Source organism: Epinephelus lanceolatus, chromosome 18, assembly GCF_041903045.1.
Source record: "Epinephelus lanceolatus isolate andai-2023 chromosome 18, ASM4190304v1, whole genome shotgun sequence".
NCBI lineage: Eukaryota > Metazoa > Chordata > Actinopteri > Perciformes > Serranidae > Epinephelus > Epinephelus lanceolatus.
In genome coordinates this window covers 25,073,669-25,092,118 of record NC_135751.1, presented here as the reverse complement: position 1 = coordinate 25,092,118, position 18,450 = coordinate 25,073,669, and the positions used below count along the sequence as shown (strand labels likewise).

Here is an 18,450-nt window from a genome sequence, read left to right as displayed (position 1 = left end):
TACCTACCTTGTCATTAAGCAGTTGACACACAGTATCAAGCTACAAGTAAGTTTTGTGGATAACAATCAGTTGTTGCCACTAAATAAATTCAGCAAGCTTCAACAGTCTAAAACAAAGGCATTGTGATGATGTGTATCAGTGAGCTTAAGTGTGGTAGAGAATACAATCATTTAAATTTCAGAAGGTAGATTAGACAATCGTATTAGCAGCGCTGACCGGAGTTGCAAGTTTTTTATTCAAAGACTAAAAATTCAAGTTGGCAGGTCAGGGGATGTTGAGTCACCTGTTAACCCAGAGAGTGCTGCTTCTTCAGGCTGTCAGAGCGCCTCACTCTCTCCTCTGGCGTCTTTCTGTACCAGCTCCTGTGAGGAAACAGCCGCTGTTATACTGTGCTGACTTTAAAGTCGTCGGTGCAAGATAGGAACATTTTCTCAGGAGTGGAGTGAGGAATGAGGAATCTCCAACAGGGCTCAACAACCAGGATTGCCTGATTGCTCGGGGCGAGGAAAAAGCAACATCAGACTGGTAAATTGTGAAGTGGTAAAACACAATTATACAACAAGTAGATCTGATCAGGCAACCTGATTGGTCAACTAGACATTTAGAACGTGATCAAATCAGCATGACAGCACTAAAAATATTACTCTGCCATCTACATGACAACATTGTAACTTTACAGAGCTGCAGCAAAAACCAGTAGGTTACAATAAAGATGCAAAATGGATCTCTTTGTTGTTAACTTTTATTTAAATCATCTTTCTTTAATAAAAATAATTTATTGTGCTGTCAGATTGTTGCTAGATTGCTGCATTAATACAGGAGCAGAAAACTACAAGCAAACAGTTTGGTGACCACACAGACAGAAACATATTGTAAATTTTAGAAATGATGACATCTGTGTTTTTCAATAAAGTCAGAAAAGGTAACACAACAGATGTTTCAGGAGACATCTTAGTTATAACAATATTGACTTAATAAGGCTGTTTTGTGTTTGTATCTGTGGTTTTATTTAGTTTGGGAAGTCCCACGATCCAAAGCATTTAAGTTAGCTCCACATCGGAACCCATCAGCTATTGTCTAATGACGATAAAAAAGTATTTTGAGCTGATCTGGTGTAGCTGGCAGATGGCTTAGTCAACACTTCCTCCTCTGTGTACTGGTAATTTCGGCTAATCTCTATGAGCAGAAATTAGCATATCAATCAATCAATCAATCAAACTTTATTTGTATAGCACTTTTCATACATTAAAAATGCAGCACAAAGTGCTTCACAGAATAAAAACAAACAAAAACAATACATACATATTGAAAACCCACCCCTCCCACCCCCACATATGAACACACACACACACACACACACACACACACACACACACACACACAGTCAATATAGTCAATAACATGGCTGGGCACTGAGGAACCAGGTGAGGAAAGAACCACCTATGGGGAGCCATCCACACTGAGAGGCGCCACAGCCAACGGCCACAGGGAGCGCCGCCACAGAGACCATCCCGACCCAGACAGACCGGGGTGGACTCCACACATGGTGCGGAGCCCCCCAGTCCTCTGGGCCTGAGGGATCTCCAGGGCGACGTCCCCGCGGGCAGACCGGACACACCTCTCAGTGTGGAGGCCCCCCATGAGGAAACACTGGAGCTAAAAACTAAAAGACTAAAAGACTAAAAGGCAATATGATAAGATAAAACAAGTATGAGATAAAATAATGATAAAATGCATAAAAATGTAAGATTAGGAAAAATTAAAGATTTAAAGATTAAAATAATATTATTAATAATAAAAAAATAAATAAATGAAGATTTAGAAACTAAAATGCATAAAGATTTTAAAATAAATCATTTAAAAGCATTAGAAAGTAAAAAAATATATATAATAGAAGAATTAAAAGAGCAAAAGAAATCAGTTAAAAGCTAAATTAAAAAGGTGAGTCTTGAGCCTCTTTTTAAAAACATCAACAGTCTCTGCAGTCCTGATGCTCTCCGGCAGGCTGTTCCATAAGTGAGGGCCATAATGGCTGAATGCAGCCTCCCCGTGGGTTTTTATTCTAACTCTTGGAACAATTAAAAGGCCGGTGCCGGAGGACCTCAGGATCCACGAGGGTTGATATGGTAAAAGCAGGTCAGACAAATAAGATGGCCCAAGACTGTTAAGACATTTAAAAACTAATAAAAGAACTCTGAAGAAATATGAATGGAGATATATTTTTAAGAATGTAATATAAAGTTAACTCAGCGTCAATGGGCTCTGACGTTGCATTTTGACTAATGAATTTTGCCTCTTCAAACTGACTGTTAACCTGCTGTTCAATGTGATTGGTCAATACTACTTGGACTATGGAAACCAGAACACTGGTACTCAAGTTTTGTCCTGTTGCCTACAGGCACACACACACACACACACACACACACGGAGAATCTGTTTATAGAGATTAACGTTAGCTCAAGTTGGCTGGCGGACTCATAAGGGACGAGGAATCATCTCTGCTGCTACGTTGTTACTAGGAATCATCACGTAGGAGTCCACTGACTTGACTGACTGTTTCTCAGTTTTTAGTCAGGCCCCATTAATTTCCATGGAAACTGAGATAACACTCCCAACATACTTCGTTCATAACCGTTGCATAATCGCAATGCTACACTCGAAGGTTAGCTAAAAGGGTTATCTTTTCCAGAGCTGATGATGGAAGTAGCTATGCAGAGAGTTATCTCGCTTTCTTCTCATCTCTGTTGAGAGTTGCACATGCACAATACTCATCGGGCACTCAAGAAAAAACAATAGCGTCAGGTAAAGACAACGTTTATGAGCTATAGTGCAAGTGAGCATTTTAATAATCCTGGAAACAGGAATTTAGTTGGGTCGGGTGGTGCTGGAGAATGTGGGTGGAAACTCCAACTATGTATGGCGCAATTTGCTGCAAGATGAGAGCAAGGCGGATAAAACATGGTTACCCTGTGTCCTTGTTCTGATTCATTTACTTAAATAAAGATTAAACATAACATGACAACCACCTATAAATAAAACAATTTGTGTCGGGACAAGTAAAAACTGGGCAAGTAGATTTCTCTTGAACCCTGTCCAAATAAATGACAGTTTATGTGATATATGGTAAGAAGTTAAGGCACTTGGCATTCATGGTGAAATAAAACTCACCCCTGGCGGCTGAGCTGGCCTTGGACAGGAGAATTTTGGCCTTGGCTTGGCTTCAGGACTCTGGAAAAAGGAGAAAAGGATGTATTTAGAGAGCAGATTTTCTGAAAATGCAGTTTAATACATAAAACCGGACACTATAAAGCACCTGTTGGTGGTGGGGCTCTTTGGCTTCTGCTGCATCTTTCTAGCCTGTGCTGGGGATTCACCAACCCTGCAGAGTGTCACATACACACAATAAAAAACATTAACATCTAAAACCAGATCCTATCTGCATTGTGAGGCGGTGTCACTCTCTCCCAACTTACCTCTTTTTCCTGTCCAGAGACCTCTGTGTGGCGGCAGACAGAACCACCCTCTCCTTGGGGTTCTTGGCTTTCTCCTGCAGGTTCGACACAGTCAGCAAAGAACGTAGTTGAAGATAAAAGTACTGCCACTGACAGCTTCAGATGAGGCATGTTATGAGGTTGAGCTGTAAGTCACTTTGTAAATCTGGTAATCAAGCTGCTATATAAAAACAGCTCATAACTATATGTTTTTAAAGTGCCACATGTTATCAGCAGGTCGACCAATTATAATTAATCTAAACACATGTAGCTGGCAGACAAACATTAACAAATCATGTATATGTTGATATGTATCATGTTAACTTTCCTTCAGGCCTTCCTTTAAAAGAGAAGCAGCAAATGTCAACTTCTTCTGATTAAACATGGCTACGTAGTTGATTGATGTTCAGGTTACCATGTCTCGTAGCTTCCTCTCTGCTCGGAGCTCCCTGTCCTGCTGCAGCAGTGCTAATCGATCCCTCAGAGGCATTTCAAAGAAGACGTCATGGATGTCGTAAAGGGCTGCACGTAACTGAGGGACAGAGGACACACGCATGAACATAAAGAAGGATGGACCTCTGCTGTCTGCAGACAGTAACTACACATTAGTACCTGAGCTTTAACTCTCTCCTGCAGGGATCGATCTTGTGCTGAGCAGGGGCCTCTCTTCTGTGGAGCCTCAGTCTGGAATGAACGGATGAAATCCTGCGTATCCTAAACACACATAAACACAGTGCACATTCAGATATATACAGTTTTTCCCACAGTCACAAACATGACGATCCATTTATTGTTTGTTTTTTTTAATTGGTTGGTTTTAAGTGTGCGTTTTTTGTGTGTTTGTGAGGGTGTTGTCTCACCGTGACCGTCTGCCGCAGGTGTTTGACCTTCTCTGTTTTCAACAGTCTGCGAGTGAGGAAGCCGCGAATGATGGCGCCAATTCGACAGAATGCTCTCTGCTGCTCTGCTGTCAGAACCTGGACAACACAAGGACACGAGAAGATGGGAATGTGAGGATAGAAAGACAGAGATAGTTTCAGAAATAAATGTTCATCTATTGTGAAAACAAAAAGGAGTTAGTTACACATAGTTGGATGTGGGATGGGAATCATATAAGGCTGGATGGAAGATATGTACGGCTCAGTTATGGAACTGGTTACTTTATATGGATGAAAGTCAGATGACAAGGCTAATATTTATCTGAGATGAAGAAATGAATGGTTCTTGGTCTCAAGATATGTCTGTCCAGACTCTTATGAAGCCATGACAGTGGACAATCCTTTAAATATGAATGTTTCTGCAAAAAAAGCTACAAATTCTAAAACATGGATGCTTCAAACACATCTTCAACCTGGCAGTACAGAAGATCTACACAAGCAGCACAATCAGTAACCACTGTCTTTATCCACCAGAATCTTATCAGTTTGTTTGTGCCAAATTTAAAGATGCAGTCACATTTTCTTGTCTATTTGGGCATACCCACCAGACTTAGCCTCGCTCGGGGTTTGCTAACTGCCCATGTGGGCCCCCACAGAAAGACAGGAGGCTGGACAAAGGGAGATGATACGCTGGAAGAGACAGGACTGGGAAAACCTGCAGAAAGAAACAGATACTTGCAATTTAGGTGTTTGACGTCTGTTTTCAGCGGTCTGCATGTGAAGAAGCCACAAGTGATAACGCCAGTTTATAAATGAAGAGTTTTCCTGTGCAGTAAAAACCTCTGGCTCAATTTCTCCAGAGTTAATGAACTACAATACTCTTCTGTCTGTGCAGTTTTTTTGTCATCCGCACTCATACAAACTCCAACACAGTAATAAGTGAGCATGGTGGTACCTATATTGTGTCCAGGTGATCGCTCAGATGGTGTGTGAGCAGGGCTTAGTCCCGGGCAGGACGGGCTCACAACAGGACGGCTGTCACTCACAGACATACAGTTCCACCCACAAGCATCCCCACTCAAAGGCCGCACACAGCCCTGCTCCTTCAGTCTTCTCTCTGTCTCCTCCAGCTCCTAACACACACACACACACACACACACACACACACTCATCAGTAGTGCATTCTAACTAAACAACAAAATACAGGTTTTGTTGTTGCTTTCCAGCACAAAAAAACTCAACACATTTTTGTTTATCTGCTATTTATATGTGTGATTCCATGTGCTGACCAGACGGAGGCGCTGTTGCTCTTTCTCCTGCTCAGCCAGGAGCAGAGACATCTGCAAGGCGTGCTCCTCCTCCAGACGTCTTTGCATGTCCTCCAGTGCCTGTGCTCGCCACTGGGTCTCTTCTGTTGATGTACACAAAGAAATATATGTAAAATCATCTCTTTTACCTTTTAAAAGTTTCCCTGTCTCTCCAGCTTACAATGTTTAACCTAAATGCTGCAGTGGGAGAGACAGTGATCACAGTGGAAATGACACAGTTTAACTCAGGGATTTTTGTAGATACAGTGTGCATTACAGGTTACTGCATTACTGTGCGAGAGAGTCTCACCTGTCTTGCTGGCCTGTGCCTCAGCTGCATTTCTGAGGACAGTTGGTGTGATCCTTACATTGTTTGTCCCCTGAGGCTCATCAGGCTCCATCCTGAGTGTGACCTGGGCCAGGTCAGGAGTCATGCGGGGCCTCAGCAGAGATGTTGAGGGATTATCTACCTCATACGACTGGTTTAAGGGGGCTGCAGGGGTGCGCCAACTTGGAGCCACACATGTAACTCCTGCCATGAAGCGAGGAACCCGTTCCTGGCTGCGGTCTATGTGCTCAACACCAGAGTGGTAGCTATGCAGCTGGCTGTCCAAGGTGTGGCAACGCCGGCGAAATCCTGCAGCCAGATGGTCATGGTGTCCCTTCCCGTGCCCTGAGGTACTAACAGGGCTACAGGTCTCCTGCACTGGACTGGTGCCACAGTGGCTGGATCGACGACTGCCACTCATGCTAACACCACCACCACTTTCACTCCCCACAGAGCCCCGAGGACTGGGGGACTTCAAGACCCCTGAGAGAGCTTCTCCCAGATCTGCCATGCCAGCACCTTCCCCTGACCTTCCTGGGCTTCGAGGGATAAGATCTGCTGGGCCGATGGGAAACGAAATGTGGATGTTCCCTGTAGAAACTGGGCGTGGTCTGCGCCTCTGTGCACGGGGACTGACGCTAAACTCTGGACTGGGGAGACGAGCAAACCGGTCAGGTAGACTGGGTGAGAGGCAGCCAGACTGCTGGGGACTGGGACTGTACAGAGTCTGATGCTGAATTTGGGTCTGAGGGGGGCCAACAGGGCTATGGTGCAGACTGAATCCAAACTCAACGCCCGTGTCCCCCATGGGACTGCAGCTCTTGTTGTCCTTGTCAGAGACAGTCTCTGGCGGGGGAGTCCTGGTGACTGTCTGGACAACTTTTGACCCCTGCTGACTCTGCTCTCTCTTCACATATTCTCTTGATCTTTTAAGGAGGCTGTCCAAACTCATGTCATCCTCCTCCTCCTCCTCTTCCTCCTCACTCTTCCCTTCCCCTTCCACCATCTCTTCTTCTACTGCCTTGAAGCCATTGAGGATAGGGATCTCAGAGCACGGAGGAGCAGGCTGATCACTTGTCTGAAGCCCAAATCCAGGGTCTCTGGGAAGTCCAGGAGAGTCAGTGACCAGGGTGTAGCCACTGACAATCGCTGGTTTTGAAACTGGCAGCTTTTCAACATCTTCACTTGGTACTTTATCTGCCTGTGGGAAGACAATGAGTAATGATGACCAATCATCAGATGAAGTGACAATAAACAATGACCAGTTGATGAAATGATTTGTCCGAAATTGCATCAGTTTAAAGGTGCACGATGCAGGATTATTCTAAAAAAACAACAACATGAGACCCTGCTCTCTGTCTGTATTTTCTTCTTATTTTCCTATGTTCATGATGTTCCTGGGCACAGCGTGAACATGAGGTTGGGACCTTAACCCTGAACCTGCAAGCAGCACACATCCAAGAGGAAGCTACGATTATTGCAGATACAGCGCCAAAACAATGCTAATATATCGAGGCAAAGCACCAAACGTAGGAAGCTGAGGTTGGCTTTCTCTTTCACTGGAGATACTGTTTACAAACGGTAGTCAACAATTCCTGCACAGTATACCTTTAAAACAGTTCATTGCTAACATTTACTTCAAACATGCTTTAAAGACATAAAAATCAGGATGAGCTCCAATTTCCTGATGTTAAATTCAGACAAAACTTAAGTTATTGTTCTTGGCCCGAGACACCTCAGAAGCTCTTTATCTGATGATATAGTTTCTCTAGATGGCATTGCTCTGGCCTCTACCACTACCGTAAGAAACTGGAGTAATGTTTGATCAAGATTTGTCTTTTAACTGCCATATAAAACAAACTTCACAAACTGTGTTCTTTCATCTATGTAACATTGCAAAAATTAGGCCTATCCTGACCCAAAAAGATGCAGAAAAATTGGTCCACGCTTTTGTCACCTCAAGGCTGGATTACTGTAACTCTCTATTATCAGGTAGCTCTAGTAAGTCCTTAAAAACTCTCCAGCTAATTCAGAATGCAGCAGCACGTGTACTAAGAGGAACTAAGAAACAAGATCATATTTCTCCTGTTTTAGCTTCTCTGCACTGGCTCCCTGTAAAATCCAGAATTGAATTTAAAATCCTACTGTTAACTTATAAAGCTCTAAATGGTCAGGGTCCGTCATATCTTAGAGAGCTCATAGTGCCTTATTATCCCACCAGAACACTGCGCTCTGAGAACGCAGGGTTACTCGTGGTCCCTAAAGTCTCCAAAAGTAGATCAGGAGCCAGAGCCTTCAGCTATCAGGCTCCTCTCCTGTGGAATCATCTTCCTGTTTCGGTCTGTCTCCACATTTAGGACTAGACTTAAGACTTTTGTTTTTGATAAAGCTTATAGTTAGGGCTGGCTCTTGCAGTTCAGGCTGGCTCTTATAGTTAGGGCTGGCTCAGGCTTGTCTTGGACCAGCCCCTAGTTAGGCTGATATAGGCCTTGTCTGCCATGGGACCTCCTATGATACACCAAGCCCCTTCTCTCTTTTTCTCAGTTTCTAAAAAGTTGGTTCTTCTTCATTTGCTAACATTACCATCCTATTAATGCATATCGCTAACTCGGCTTTACTGCATGTCACTAACTCGGCTTCAGCTCCCGAGCCTTTGTGCTCCACTGTCTCGCAGGTTCCCTCGTATCTCAGCTTCGCCTGGATCGTGTGTAGTGGTTACGCTGCTGCCGTGGTCCTGCCTGATGCCTCCTACTACTGCTGTTATTATTAGTCATGCGACTTTTATTGTCACTTACATACACTATCATATATCAATACTTACAACCTATTGTATCACAATTACTGTTATTATTATTATAATATTATTACTAAAATTAATGTTATTGTAGCTACTGTCATTAGTGTCTGTCCTGCATCTCTCTCTCTCTCTCTCTGTCTCTCTTTCTCTCTCTCTGTCTCATTGTGTCATACGGATTACTGTTAATTTATTATGCTGATCTGTTCTGTACGACATCTATTGCACGTCTGTCCGTCCTGAAAGAGGGATCCCTCCTCAGTTGCTCTTCCTGAGGTTTCTACCATTTTTTTCCCCTGTTAAAGGGTTTTTCTGGGGGAGTTTTGTCCACTGTGAGGGTCCTAAGGACAGAGGAATGTCGTATGCTGTAAAGCCCTCTGGGGCAAATTGTGATTTGTGATATTGGGCTTTAGAAATAAAATTGAACTGAATTCAAACAATTCAAAGGGAAAAATATTAGATAGACAAATTTTGGCGGTCAACCAAATGTCACTAAATTGAAAAGTCCCTTGTCGAGTATGTTATCCAATTCAGACTTAAGAATAACCCAGTTTGAAAGCCTAAACCCCATCCTAACCTGTCCCTAGCCTTATCACTTCCAACATGAGAAATCTAAGCAAGGTCAACCTTAACCAAGACACTCAGTGCTTACTATTTCCACACCTGAGTCTCCTTTAATGACACACTTGATATTCATCCAGATCTCTTAATAAGTATCTGAGTCTCGATTGTTGATGTTGGTTATCCCGTAAAAATACATGCCATAGCCATCCTTTTGTTTGTGATATAAACACATCCTAAAGGTAGCAGTAGCAAAAGACAGTGACTGGCCAGTCATGTTTATTGAAACACTCGAAATTCCGCTCAGGTGGGCAATATTGCTTTGGATGCTGAGTTGACAAGAAAGGGCCATCATCAGGTAAAAATAGCACAGCCTGCCAGAGACTGTGTTGAGTCAGACAACCTGTATTTAAGTCTGCAAATGTCATGAGAGATTCTGGGACAGACTGTAATTTAGTTTTTGTGCTACATCGTGGGACTGACACACAGACCTATTTCACATATTCACTTTTGGATGAAATGTGTTTATCAAATAAACAAAGTGGCTCAAAGTTGTTGCTGTTTTAAACAGAGTGGCAGAATCTATGCTGTGTGACTTTCATAAGCATTTGGATGTGGTAAATGTATATATTTTACTATTTGATTTCACCTATTCAGAGCACACTGTACATCTACACTATGTCACATTAACTCTGCAAAACATCTTGTATTCCTTTTTCCACTGGATCCCGATCCACCCAGACCTGTGACCAGGACCAAACTGTGCTACTGACCTGAGCTTGGTCCAGTATGTCCTGAACCCGCGCCAAAAGGTTGTTCCTCTGCTGCCTCTGCCTGACCACCTCCAGCTGGACCGCCTTCCATCTGTGGTCACGCATCTCATTGCGCTGCTCTGCACTCAACTGGAAAAATACACATTGTACACTGATTCAAAAACTTGTACCTTTTAAGCTACACTCTCAGTTTTCAACAAACCCAAGCAATAACTTATGAGAAGAGATAAATAAAGCAATAGTTAGGACAAGGCTTCCAATGGACAAAATGTACTTCATGAGGTTTGTTTGTCATCTATTTTCAGGTTTTACAAATAGGACAGTTGCTCTTCTTCCACTGTATGTTTGTGTCTCCTTTGTTTGAGTGGAGGAGAAATCTTAAACGATCCTCAGCTTCACAATGGCCTCTCCATCATGTGGCTATTCCTGAGAAGTCATTTGTCAGCAGTCACTAGCAGATGGATTCTCCTGACTAACATCAAACAGCCTCAGTGTTCTTTGTCATCAATTAACAGCTCTCTTTTTCTGCTGCCAACTGCTGATCTAATTGAGACTAGTCAGCCCACGTGTTTCAGACATATTCTGTAGCTCAAACAGAAATGTGTTTTCCCCTAATTGTTTTTTACATCCTTGTCATTGTTACTGTAACTAAACAGTTTAAGCAATGCTCTCTGTTACTATGCAGCTCCGAGTTATAACAACAGAGCCACAGCAGGATAGCGACAGATATACAGACTGTCTAGGGAAACCGACCAAATATTGGGTCATTACAAAGCAGAGCTACCTTTGTGGCAACAGAGCACTTGAACAAGCCACCTGCAAATTTCTTAAAAACATCCATTCTGTCTACTTTTCATGAAAAGCACTTCAGAAACTGACACTGGTTTAGCTACGTCTTGTTTGTGTCCTGTTAGGATATGTCCTCGTGTCTGTTTGTTTCCTCCTCACCAGAGGCGAGAGCACTGCTCTCCCATGGAAGCAGATGACAGAGAGAGCCTTCAGGGTGCACAGTGGCTCACATGTCGTCTTCTTGAATTTCCCCTCCTCCTGCAGTATGGCCAAAGTCCGCAGACAGAACTCCTCGTAGCTTTCCATCTCTGGGCACCCACACATCCAGAATAGGAAACACACACCATGTAGCCACGTCACCCGGCTGTTAAATTAAATGGAGAGGGTGGAATTAGATGGATATCCACAAAGTCGGTGGATGTGTGAGCTTAGGCTGCACTGGGTGTGGCTCAGAAGAGGAAACAATCTAAGATTATACGTGGAAGAGCAGGACAAATAGCCTGCAACAAAAGAGGGTCTGTCTGCCCTTAATGGTTCCATCAGACTCATCACATTCCTGTCATTCCTTTCTGTCAGACCTTACTGGTGTCTGACTATTTCCGTGTCTCATGGAAGTGCATATGTGTCTAATCAATACAGTTTCTATTTCTGAAATGCCTGTCAGCAGATGGATAATACAGACCCTTCACAGACAGGTAGTGTTAACACAGGGCGTTAGCCCAGGCGTACAGCTGTTGTATGGATGAAATTAAAACGTAATTTCAATGAAAGCTGCTTTGTGATCAGTGTTTACTCTATTTAGCTCATCTATGAAAATCACCATCCCTCGGTTAGGCTTTAATTCAACCCTTACAGTGCTACCAGTAACCTAGTGGTCATCAGTCGCCTAATTACAGTAGCCACCGCACACTGATTCATTGCAGCCTGGTGACAGCACAGTGGAGGTGGGTATGGTTTGCCTTTTGTACCCAGCTGTTACAAAGCAACCGGCATCTTTGAATGTATAATATAAGAGCTACGCTGCTCGGTTTCACGGCTTCTTTTAAAATCATAGAGTCGTTTCAGTCCAGATGTGCCCTGGCTGAATGGCAGCTAACAACGTTAACTGCTGATCGTTAGCCCTGTCTTACCTTCAAAATGGAGGAAACAGTGATTTCGCCTGTCCTGTCTCCCGACGACGGGAGTGTTACACGCGCACAAATGTCGCAGGGAAACGACAAAGTGCGCCTACAACACGAGCCTCATGTTTCTCCTTCAATCTCGGGCTGCCCATCATCACCAGTTTCAACTCTTCCGGGGCTCCAACAGCGCCTCCTAGCAACAGAGCGTCGGCCGCGTTCCAATACGGTCCACGCGACCTGTTCACGTTGCTACTAGCAACCGCTTCGCTCCTTTGTCAACAATTACACCCACACTCCGAGACATGAAGGAGTTTTGAACGTTTTAATGAACACTTCGTACAAATATCACGGGAATGAGACTGTGGTAAAGTAAGTAAAGGAAAGTCAAAGGTGGTGCTCTGAGAAAAGTGGAACGAGATCTTTGTCGAGCACTTACCTCACCATCTGCATTTTAAATCACCTCATTTGTGACACATCCTATTGTTCATCACACATCAACTCTGTGCATTGTGAACACTATTCTGGAATTTTACGAGTCCCTAGTATTGTTCTGCTCTCACAGTGTTCCTTCTACATGGACTAATCTACAAAAGACCACTTTAGAGCTCATTTATTGTTATTGTTGTTTGTTGTTTTAAATGATTTCATTCCTGTTTTAAGTGATATACATGATTGTTCTTTGTTTGTTTAGTGATTGTTTTAAATGTCTTTGTTCGTTGAAAATGAGGGTCTCCCTAAATTGATTTCCCGAGTCTTAAATAAAGGTTTGAATGAATGCATGAATGAAGGAATTACACACAAGTAAAGTTTGGGAATTTGCACAGCATAAAATGAAAGACTTCTCTCACATTTAGATTTTGACACACACGTGTCGGACCTCTCCTCAAGACAGGGCCTCAAGACTAGTAGGCACTGAAGCAGATACAATAATTGTCACAGGAAGCCCCAGCCTGACTCTTGCTGGCCCTTGGGGGCCATATACAGTGGTGGAAAAAAGTTTTCGGACACCCCATGCATTTGTGAAATATTGTATTAAGAATCATTCTTAGGTCTTCAAGTGCAATTTCTTTTAGTACAGTCACAGCCAAAATACTAAATAAATCCCAAAAAAGCCATTAAAAACTTAAAATTGATTGGTTCCATAAAAATACATAAGAAATTTTGAGTATTGGGTCATTTTGGTACCAGTGATGAAGGTCGTTCTTTTTATTAAAAGACACAATTTTTGTTGCCAAGCTTCGTGTCTACATAAAGCCAGCACATTTGAAAGTTCTTCAGACACAAAAATGGCTAAAACAAGGAACCTAACGCAGGAAACACGCCTGAAGATAAAGATTCTCAGCCAGGAAGGGTACAGCTGCCGCCAGATAGCCAGGAAGTGCAGATGCAGTCCTTCAGCAGTTGGATACACTCTGCAGAAATACAGACGAACCAACAGCTTGGAAGACAAACCAAGATCTGGGCGTCCAAGGGTTTCTTCAGCAAGAAATGACCACATCCTGATCCGCATGTGCAGGCAAAACTGCCGAATGACATCACAGGAGCTTCAGCAGCAGTGGTCAAACCAAACTGGTGTCCGGTGTTCCACCCGCACTGTATGTGGCCGACTTTTAGATCATGGCTTAAGGTCCTACAAGGCTATCAAGAAGCCCCTGATCAATGAGAGACAGAGGTTAACCCGGCATCGTTGGGCCCAGGCACACAAGAACTGGACAGCCAGGAATTGGAAGAAGATTCTGTGGTGAGATGAGTCCAGTTTCCAGCTTTATCTTCCTCCTACTAATGTGAGGGTATGCAGAAGGCCAGGCAAAGCATTATCTCCAGCATGTACAGTACCTACTTTCAAGCATGGTGGAGGCAGTATCATGGTTTGGGGATGCATGAGTGCTGCTGGTGTTGGTCATCTCACTGTCTGTGATGGCACATTGAACTCTACCAAGTATTGTACCATTCTCGAAACCCACATGCTCCCTTCTGCGCGTGCACTGTTCCGTCGAGGTAAAAACTGGATGTTTCAACAAGATAATGCCCCTTGCCACACATCCAAGGCCAGTAGAACTTGGCTGCAGGAGCACAGTATCCAGGTCTTAGAGTGGCCAGCTCAATCCCCAGACATGAGCCCCATTGAAAATCTGTGGTGGATTATCAAAAGGTCTGTTTCAAAGCATAAACCAAAGAATTTAGAAGAATTAAAAGCAGTAATTCAAGAAGAATGGGACAAGATTACCCCTCAACAGTGTGAAAGGCTCGTGGGGAACATGCCAGCCTGGATTAGAGCTCTACTACGTGCCAATGGCAGGACTACTAAATATTAATTTGATGATGTGATGGTTTATTTATTTTTTGTTCAGTTTTGAACACATTCTCTGTTATTTGTTGACTTTGATACCGACAATGTTGAGAACTGACATATTGAAACTGTCAAGAATTTAGTTTTGTTAGTTTTTCTTGTAAACAATGAACAAAAATATATAATTTGTATTTGTTTGTATCTGTCTAATGCAGCCACACCTTTTGAAACACAAAAAAGATTTTTCCACAAATATTTCATGATAATATTTGAGATTGTGTAAAATTTTAAGGGTGTCTGAAAACTTTTTTCCACCACTGTATATAAAGCTTCCTCGTACAAAGAGTTGCTGCAAGTGACAATTCTTGTTATGTTTTCTTAGAAATCCCCCTTAAAATTAAGGCTAGGTCCTTGCACAGGTAACATTCATTCACAGAGCATCTTAGCCCTTAAAAGAGCTCCTAAGGTGAAAAACTGTTAGGAGCAAGGAGGAGGACTTTTAAGAGACTTAAGAGTTTCTCAAGCAGAAGAGAAAATGATGGAAACACAAACAGTAAGGAGAAATATTCTCCAAACACTGGGTGACAGTGAGTAAATGAAATGCAACAGATTAGATCGTGCAGGGATAATATGTGTGGTTGATCTCATGAAGGATATGCACACATTCCCCCCTTAATCACAACACTAAGATATCTGGAAAACTGGAAAAATGCACCAATGCAGCAGTGATGACTTGAGTCTGTCTCAACCTTCCATCAGGAGAGTGATCACATGAACAATGACAACACTTTCGCAGTCTCATGTTGTCACGCAGTTCATTTCATGTCCACTGGGTGTCCACACCTTGCAGGCTCACAAAAGAGCCTGTCTCTGAAAACCAATCACATCTGTTAAAAGAAAGAACCACACCTAGCAACAGGGTCGACGACACCTCCTCACTAAGGTAAACGTTTCTGTCCCTTCCTAGCTCAGAGTTGCTCTGAGAACTTTCCTAAATCACTCCTAAGCTAGGACTCCTTACTAAAACTTTCTCAAAATGATTGTGAATACGACCCCTTAGAAGTAAGTGACAAACTTGTGATGTCATCGGGTATAAAGTCTGGAGCTGCTCCACGGACAGCGAATGGGAGACTGATTTTGTTTTATTTTTTTAAATACCCAAACCAGCTTTATTCTACTGTCGTGTTCTCAGCTCTGAAACGGAAAGGTACCCAGAACATTTCCCTGAGTGCTCCGGTGTCCTCTACGACATCTTTCCCAGTTCATTGTCTATGGAGCAGCTCCAGACTTTATACCTGACGACATCACAAACTTGAGTTGTAGCTCTCTAGTTTTTGGATTTGGGAGAGTTGTTCACATTTACTTATATTCTTGAATTATCTTAGACCATCGGAATACCCTGTATGAATTTTAAAAATGGGCGTAGTTCCCCTTTAAGGCCCTTATGCCAGTTGCAACTAATAACCTTACCACAATAACTGCCCCAGCCTGGCTCCTGTTGGCCCTTGGGATCTGGAGTTCTAGGGATGTCAGGTTAAGGTAACAATACCAGTCATATTTATCTATTTTCTAAAACAATACATCACTTTAATCTAGTCTATGATCATATACTGTCCTTTGCAACTCCCTTGCAACTTTTTTAAGCTGTTAGAGAGCTCTGTGTGTATTTTTTGAGAAGGCATGGATTCATATTTGTTGTTTGCTATTTTATTTTGCAGCAGTACATTGGCAGACACGCATATAATGTGTGTTTTAAAGCATGTGAATCACAGTGGAGAATTGGTTTATTGCTGAAACACCACTGCCCGACCACATCCAACATTTTTCCAATGATGTCTTTATTATACCACACAATTAAAAACACAGTATCATGACAACAAGCCATCCCACATTCAGCCTGAAGCTAAATTTGGTTTGCCGTTTTCACAACTCATCTTTTGAGCGCGCAGGTGAACCTGAAGGTACAGGCTGAGCAATGCGCACGTGCTCCTTGTTGTCTCGAAGTAGAGCTTCAACGACGTCCCCTGTAAAGGTCATTTTGGAATCCTGTCACAAAAGTTAAACAGTGTTAGTTCTCACAGGAGCCACATGTGATCTTTATACGTTCCACAATGACACCCACAGCCTACCTGAAAAGACTGGCGCTTCACCCCTACACATGCCGTGGACTGCTCATAACACATGACTATATCCAGATGTTTTGGTTCTTTATTCGCCAAAGCCACGTGGAACTGGTCATGATGAGTCTCTAGATGGGGATTCAAATATAAATGATTAATTAGAATGCTAAAATAAGCAAATCCATTGTTATTTCTTTGGGATCTTACCCAGCAGGTGCATGCAGGAGGATGTCATTTTGTCCTTAGAGACATGGCTATGTTTGTAGGACAGCAGTTTCTCACACACACCCCCAATGATAAGCTTTTCAAGTACCGTCTGTCTGCTCTCAGCTGGAGCTTCCTTCAAGGCTTTCTCAATCTCTGAGGGCAGTATACATGGGATTTTATTTACTTTCTATATTTTAAAGAAAACAATCAAAACAAGTGGTACTTCTGTGATAATTCAGTGTGTGTCATTTTTTGCTTCTTGCTCTGAGGCAAGCTGAATCACCGTACCTCGTGCTGCTGTTAGACAACTCTCACAATAGGCGTCTGTTAAAGAGAAAACAGTCAACAGAAACTAGCCAAACAACAAATACTATCATGACTAAGGAAACCAGCAGAATTGCAGTGTTTAATTTACTCACAGCGGTCTATGTCTTCAGGCTGCACAGGAAGAAGGTAGCACATACACATTAGAAGAATTAAGATTTTCATAGTCACTGACTGCAGACTGAACAAACAGCTTTCTAGACACTAAGGAAGAGACGTATCTTCTGTCTGCGCTCAGGCTAAATCATCCCCCTTTTCACATAATGTGGTCATGTGATGTCATGAACAATGGCATCACATCACCATCATTCCACAAATGACAGGTGTCCAGTTTTTCAGGTTTTCTCTGACTGCTCACAGGCTGAGCTGTTCCCATGGATGGATTACTGAATGGGCCTATCAGACGCAGGCCAAGGGGCCCAAAGTTTCAGGGACACCCCTGGCCTTCACCTGCAAAATGTCACTCAAATAAACACATAACGACCAGGAAGAGACTGAGGATAAATGACCACAAAGCGACACAAATAAGGACACAGTATGACCTCAGACGCTCCTTTTATGCTGCCTGTTCAAGGTGGGAATGTCGGACTGAATTCCGCCTCACCATTTTTTAACAAAAGGTTCAATCACAGAATGGGGGTTGAGGTTTGTCTTGCCTCTAAGCCAGCAGTGGAGTTAGTAACAGTGCCTAATTGATGTCTGCATGAAAGGGAGAGCAGGCAGGACGGGTCCATGGACAGGATGATGTTTTCATGATGTGTTATGTGTGCGACCCATCCCATCCAGGAGATTGAAAAAGCAGCTAGTAGCAGTTTGCTAACAACTCAAAGAGGAAGAACAGCAGCTGAAAGTATCCACAAACTAGGGAGACACTCAGTACGTTTTCATGCACGCAGTAGTCGAGCTAAACTCATAGCTCGGCTAATCAGTCAAGTTGGACTTCTCGTCTTGTCTGAGTATACATGCAGAAGAGAAATTTCTGACCAAGTGTGTCTGACTCCGACTATTGAACTAGTTCCCGTTGAAGTTAGGAAGTTATCGACAAATGAAGATGGTGGAGCATGAATGTAGTTTCCACATCTGTCCAGAGGTGCGTCTTCTGCTTCTCGGTCGCCATGGTGTTTGTATGTTTGTTTTTCTGGGAGTTACTGCAGTGCTATATACTAAACTACTGCTATGTCATCTCTTTCTTCTTCCGGGTGAAAGTCCACAAAAGAGAAAGTGGTGCATGCGCAGAACGCCGAGTCCGACTCCAGTCGGACTGAGTGGATACATGCAGCAATAGTTCCATTTTCAGTTGAATTATCTGGGTGTGTTAGTCGAGCTACGGATAGTCCAATTTCAGTCGGACTAAGCTGTTTACATGCATTTAAAAGTCTGATTTCAGTCGGACTAAGCCAATAATTCCATTTTCTCAAGCTGCATGTAAACGTACTGAGTGGTTACATTTACATGCACAAATGTTC

General features: G+C 43.0%; 2 protein-coding genes across 2 annotated transcripts; both read right to left on the bottom strand.

The window, feature by feature from the left end:
• Positions 1–152: 152 nt before the first annotated feature.
• Positions 153–12,228, bottom strand: ccp110 (centriolar coiled-coil protein 110). Its single transcript, XM_033643717.2, has 14 exons — positions 12,053–12,228; positions 11,082–11,286; positions 10,134–10,262; positions 5,988–7,206; positions 5,660–5,781; positions 5,326–5,503; positions 4,976–5,085; positions 4,353–4,469; positions 4,105–4,206; positions 3,908–4,024; positions 3,475–3,548; positions 3,315–3,380; positions 3,170–3,229; positions 153–363 (listed from the first exon to the last, which is right to left on the bottom strand). The coding sequence occupies exons 2-14, from the start codon at positions 11,244–11,246 to the stop codon at positions 288–290; spliced, it is 2,535 nt and encodes an 844-aa protein (XP_033499608.2). The 5' UTR covers positions 11,247–11,286; positions 12,053–12,228; the 3' UTR covers positions 153–287.
• A 3,924-nt stretch (positions 12,229–16,152) lies between these two features.
• On the bottom strand, positions 16,153–17,223 carry LOC144458627 (uncharacterized). Its single transcript, XM_078161481.1, has 5 exons — positions 17,080–17,223; positions 16,949–16,984; positions 16,661–16,813; positions 16,463–16,581; positions 16,153–16,379 (listed from the first exon to the last, which is right to left on the bottom strand). Exons 1-5 carry the CDS (start codon positions 17,147–17,149, stop codon positions 16,257–16,259), a joined length of 501 nt encoding a protein of 166 aa, XP_078017607.1. The 5' UTR covers positions 17,150–17,223; the 3' UTR covers positions 16,153–16,256.
• Positions 17,224–18,450: the final 1,227 nt, after the last annotated feature.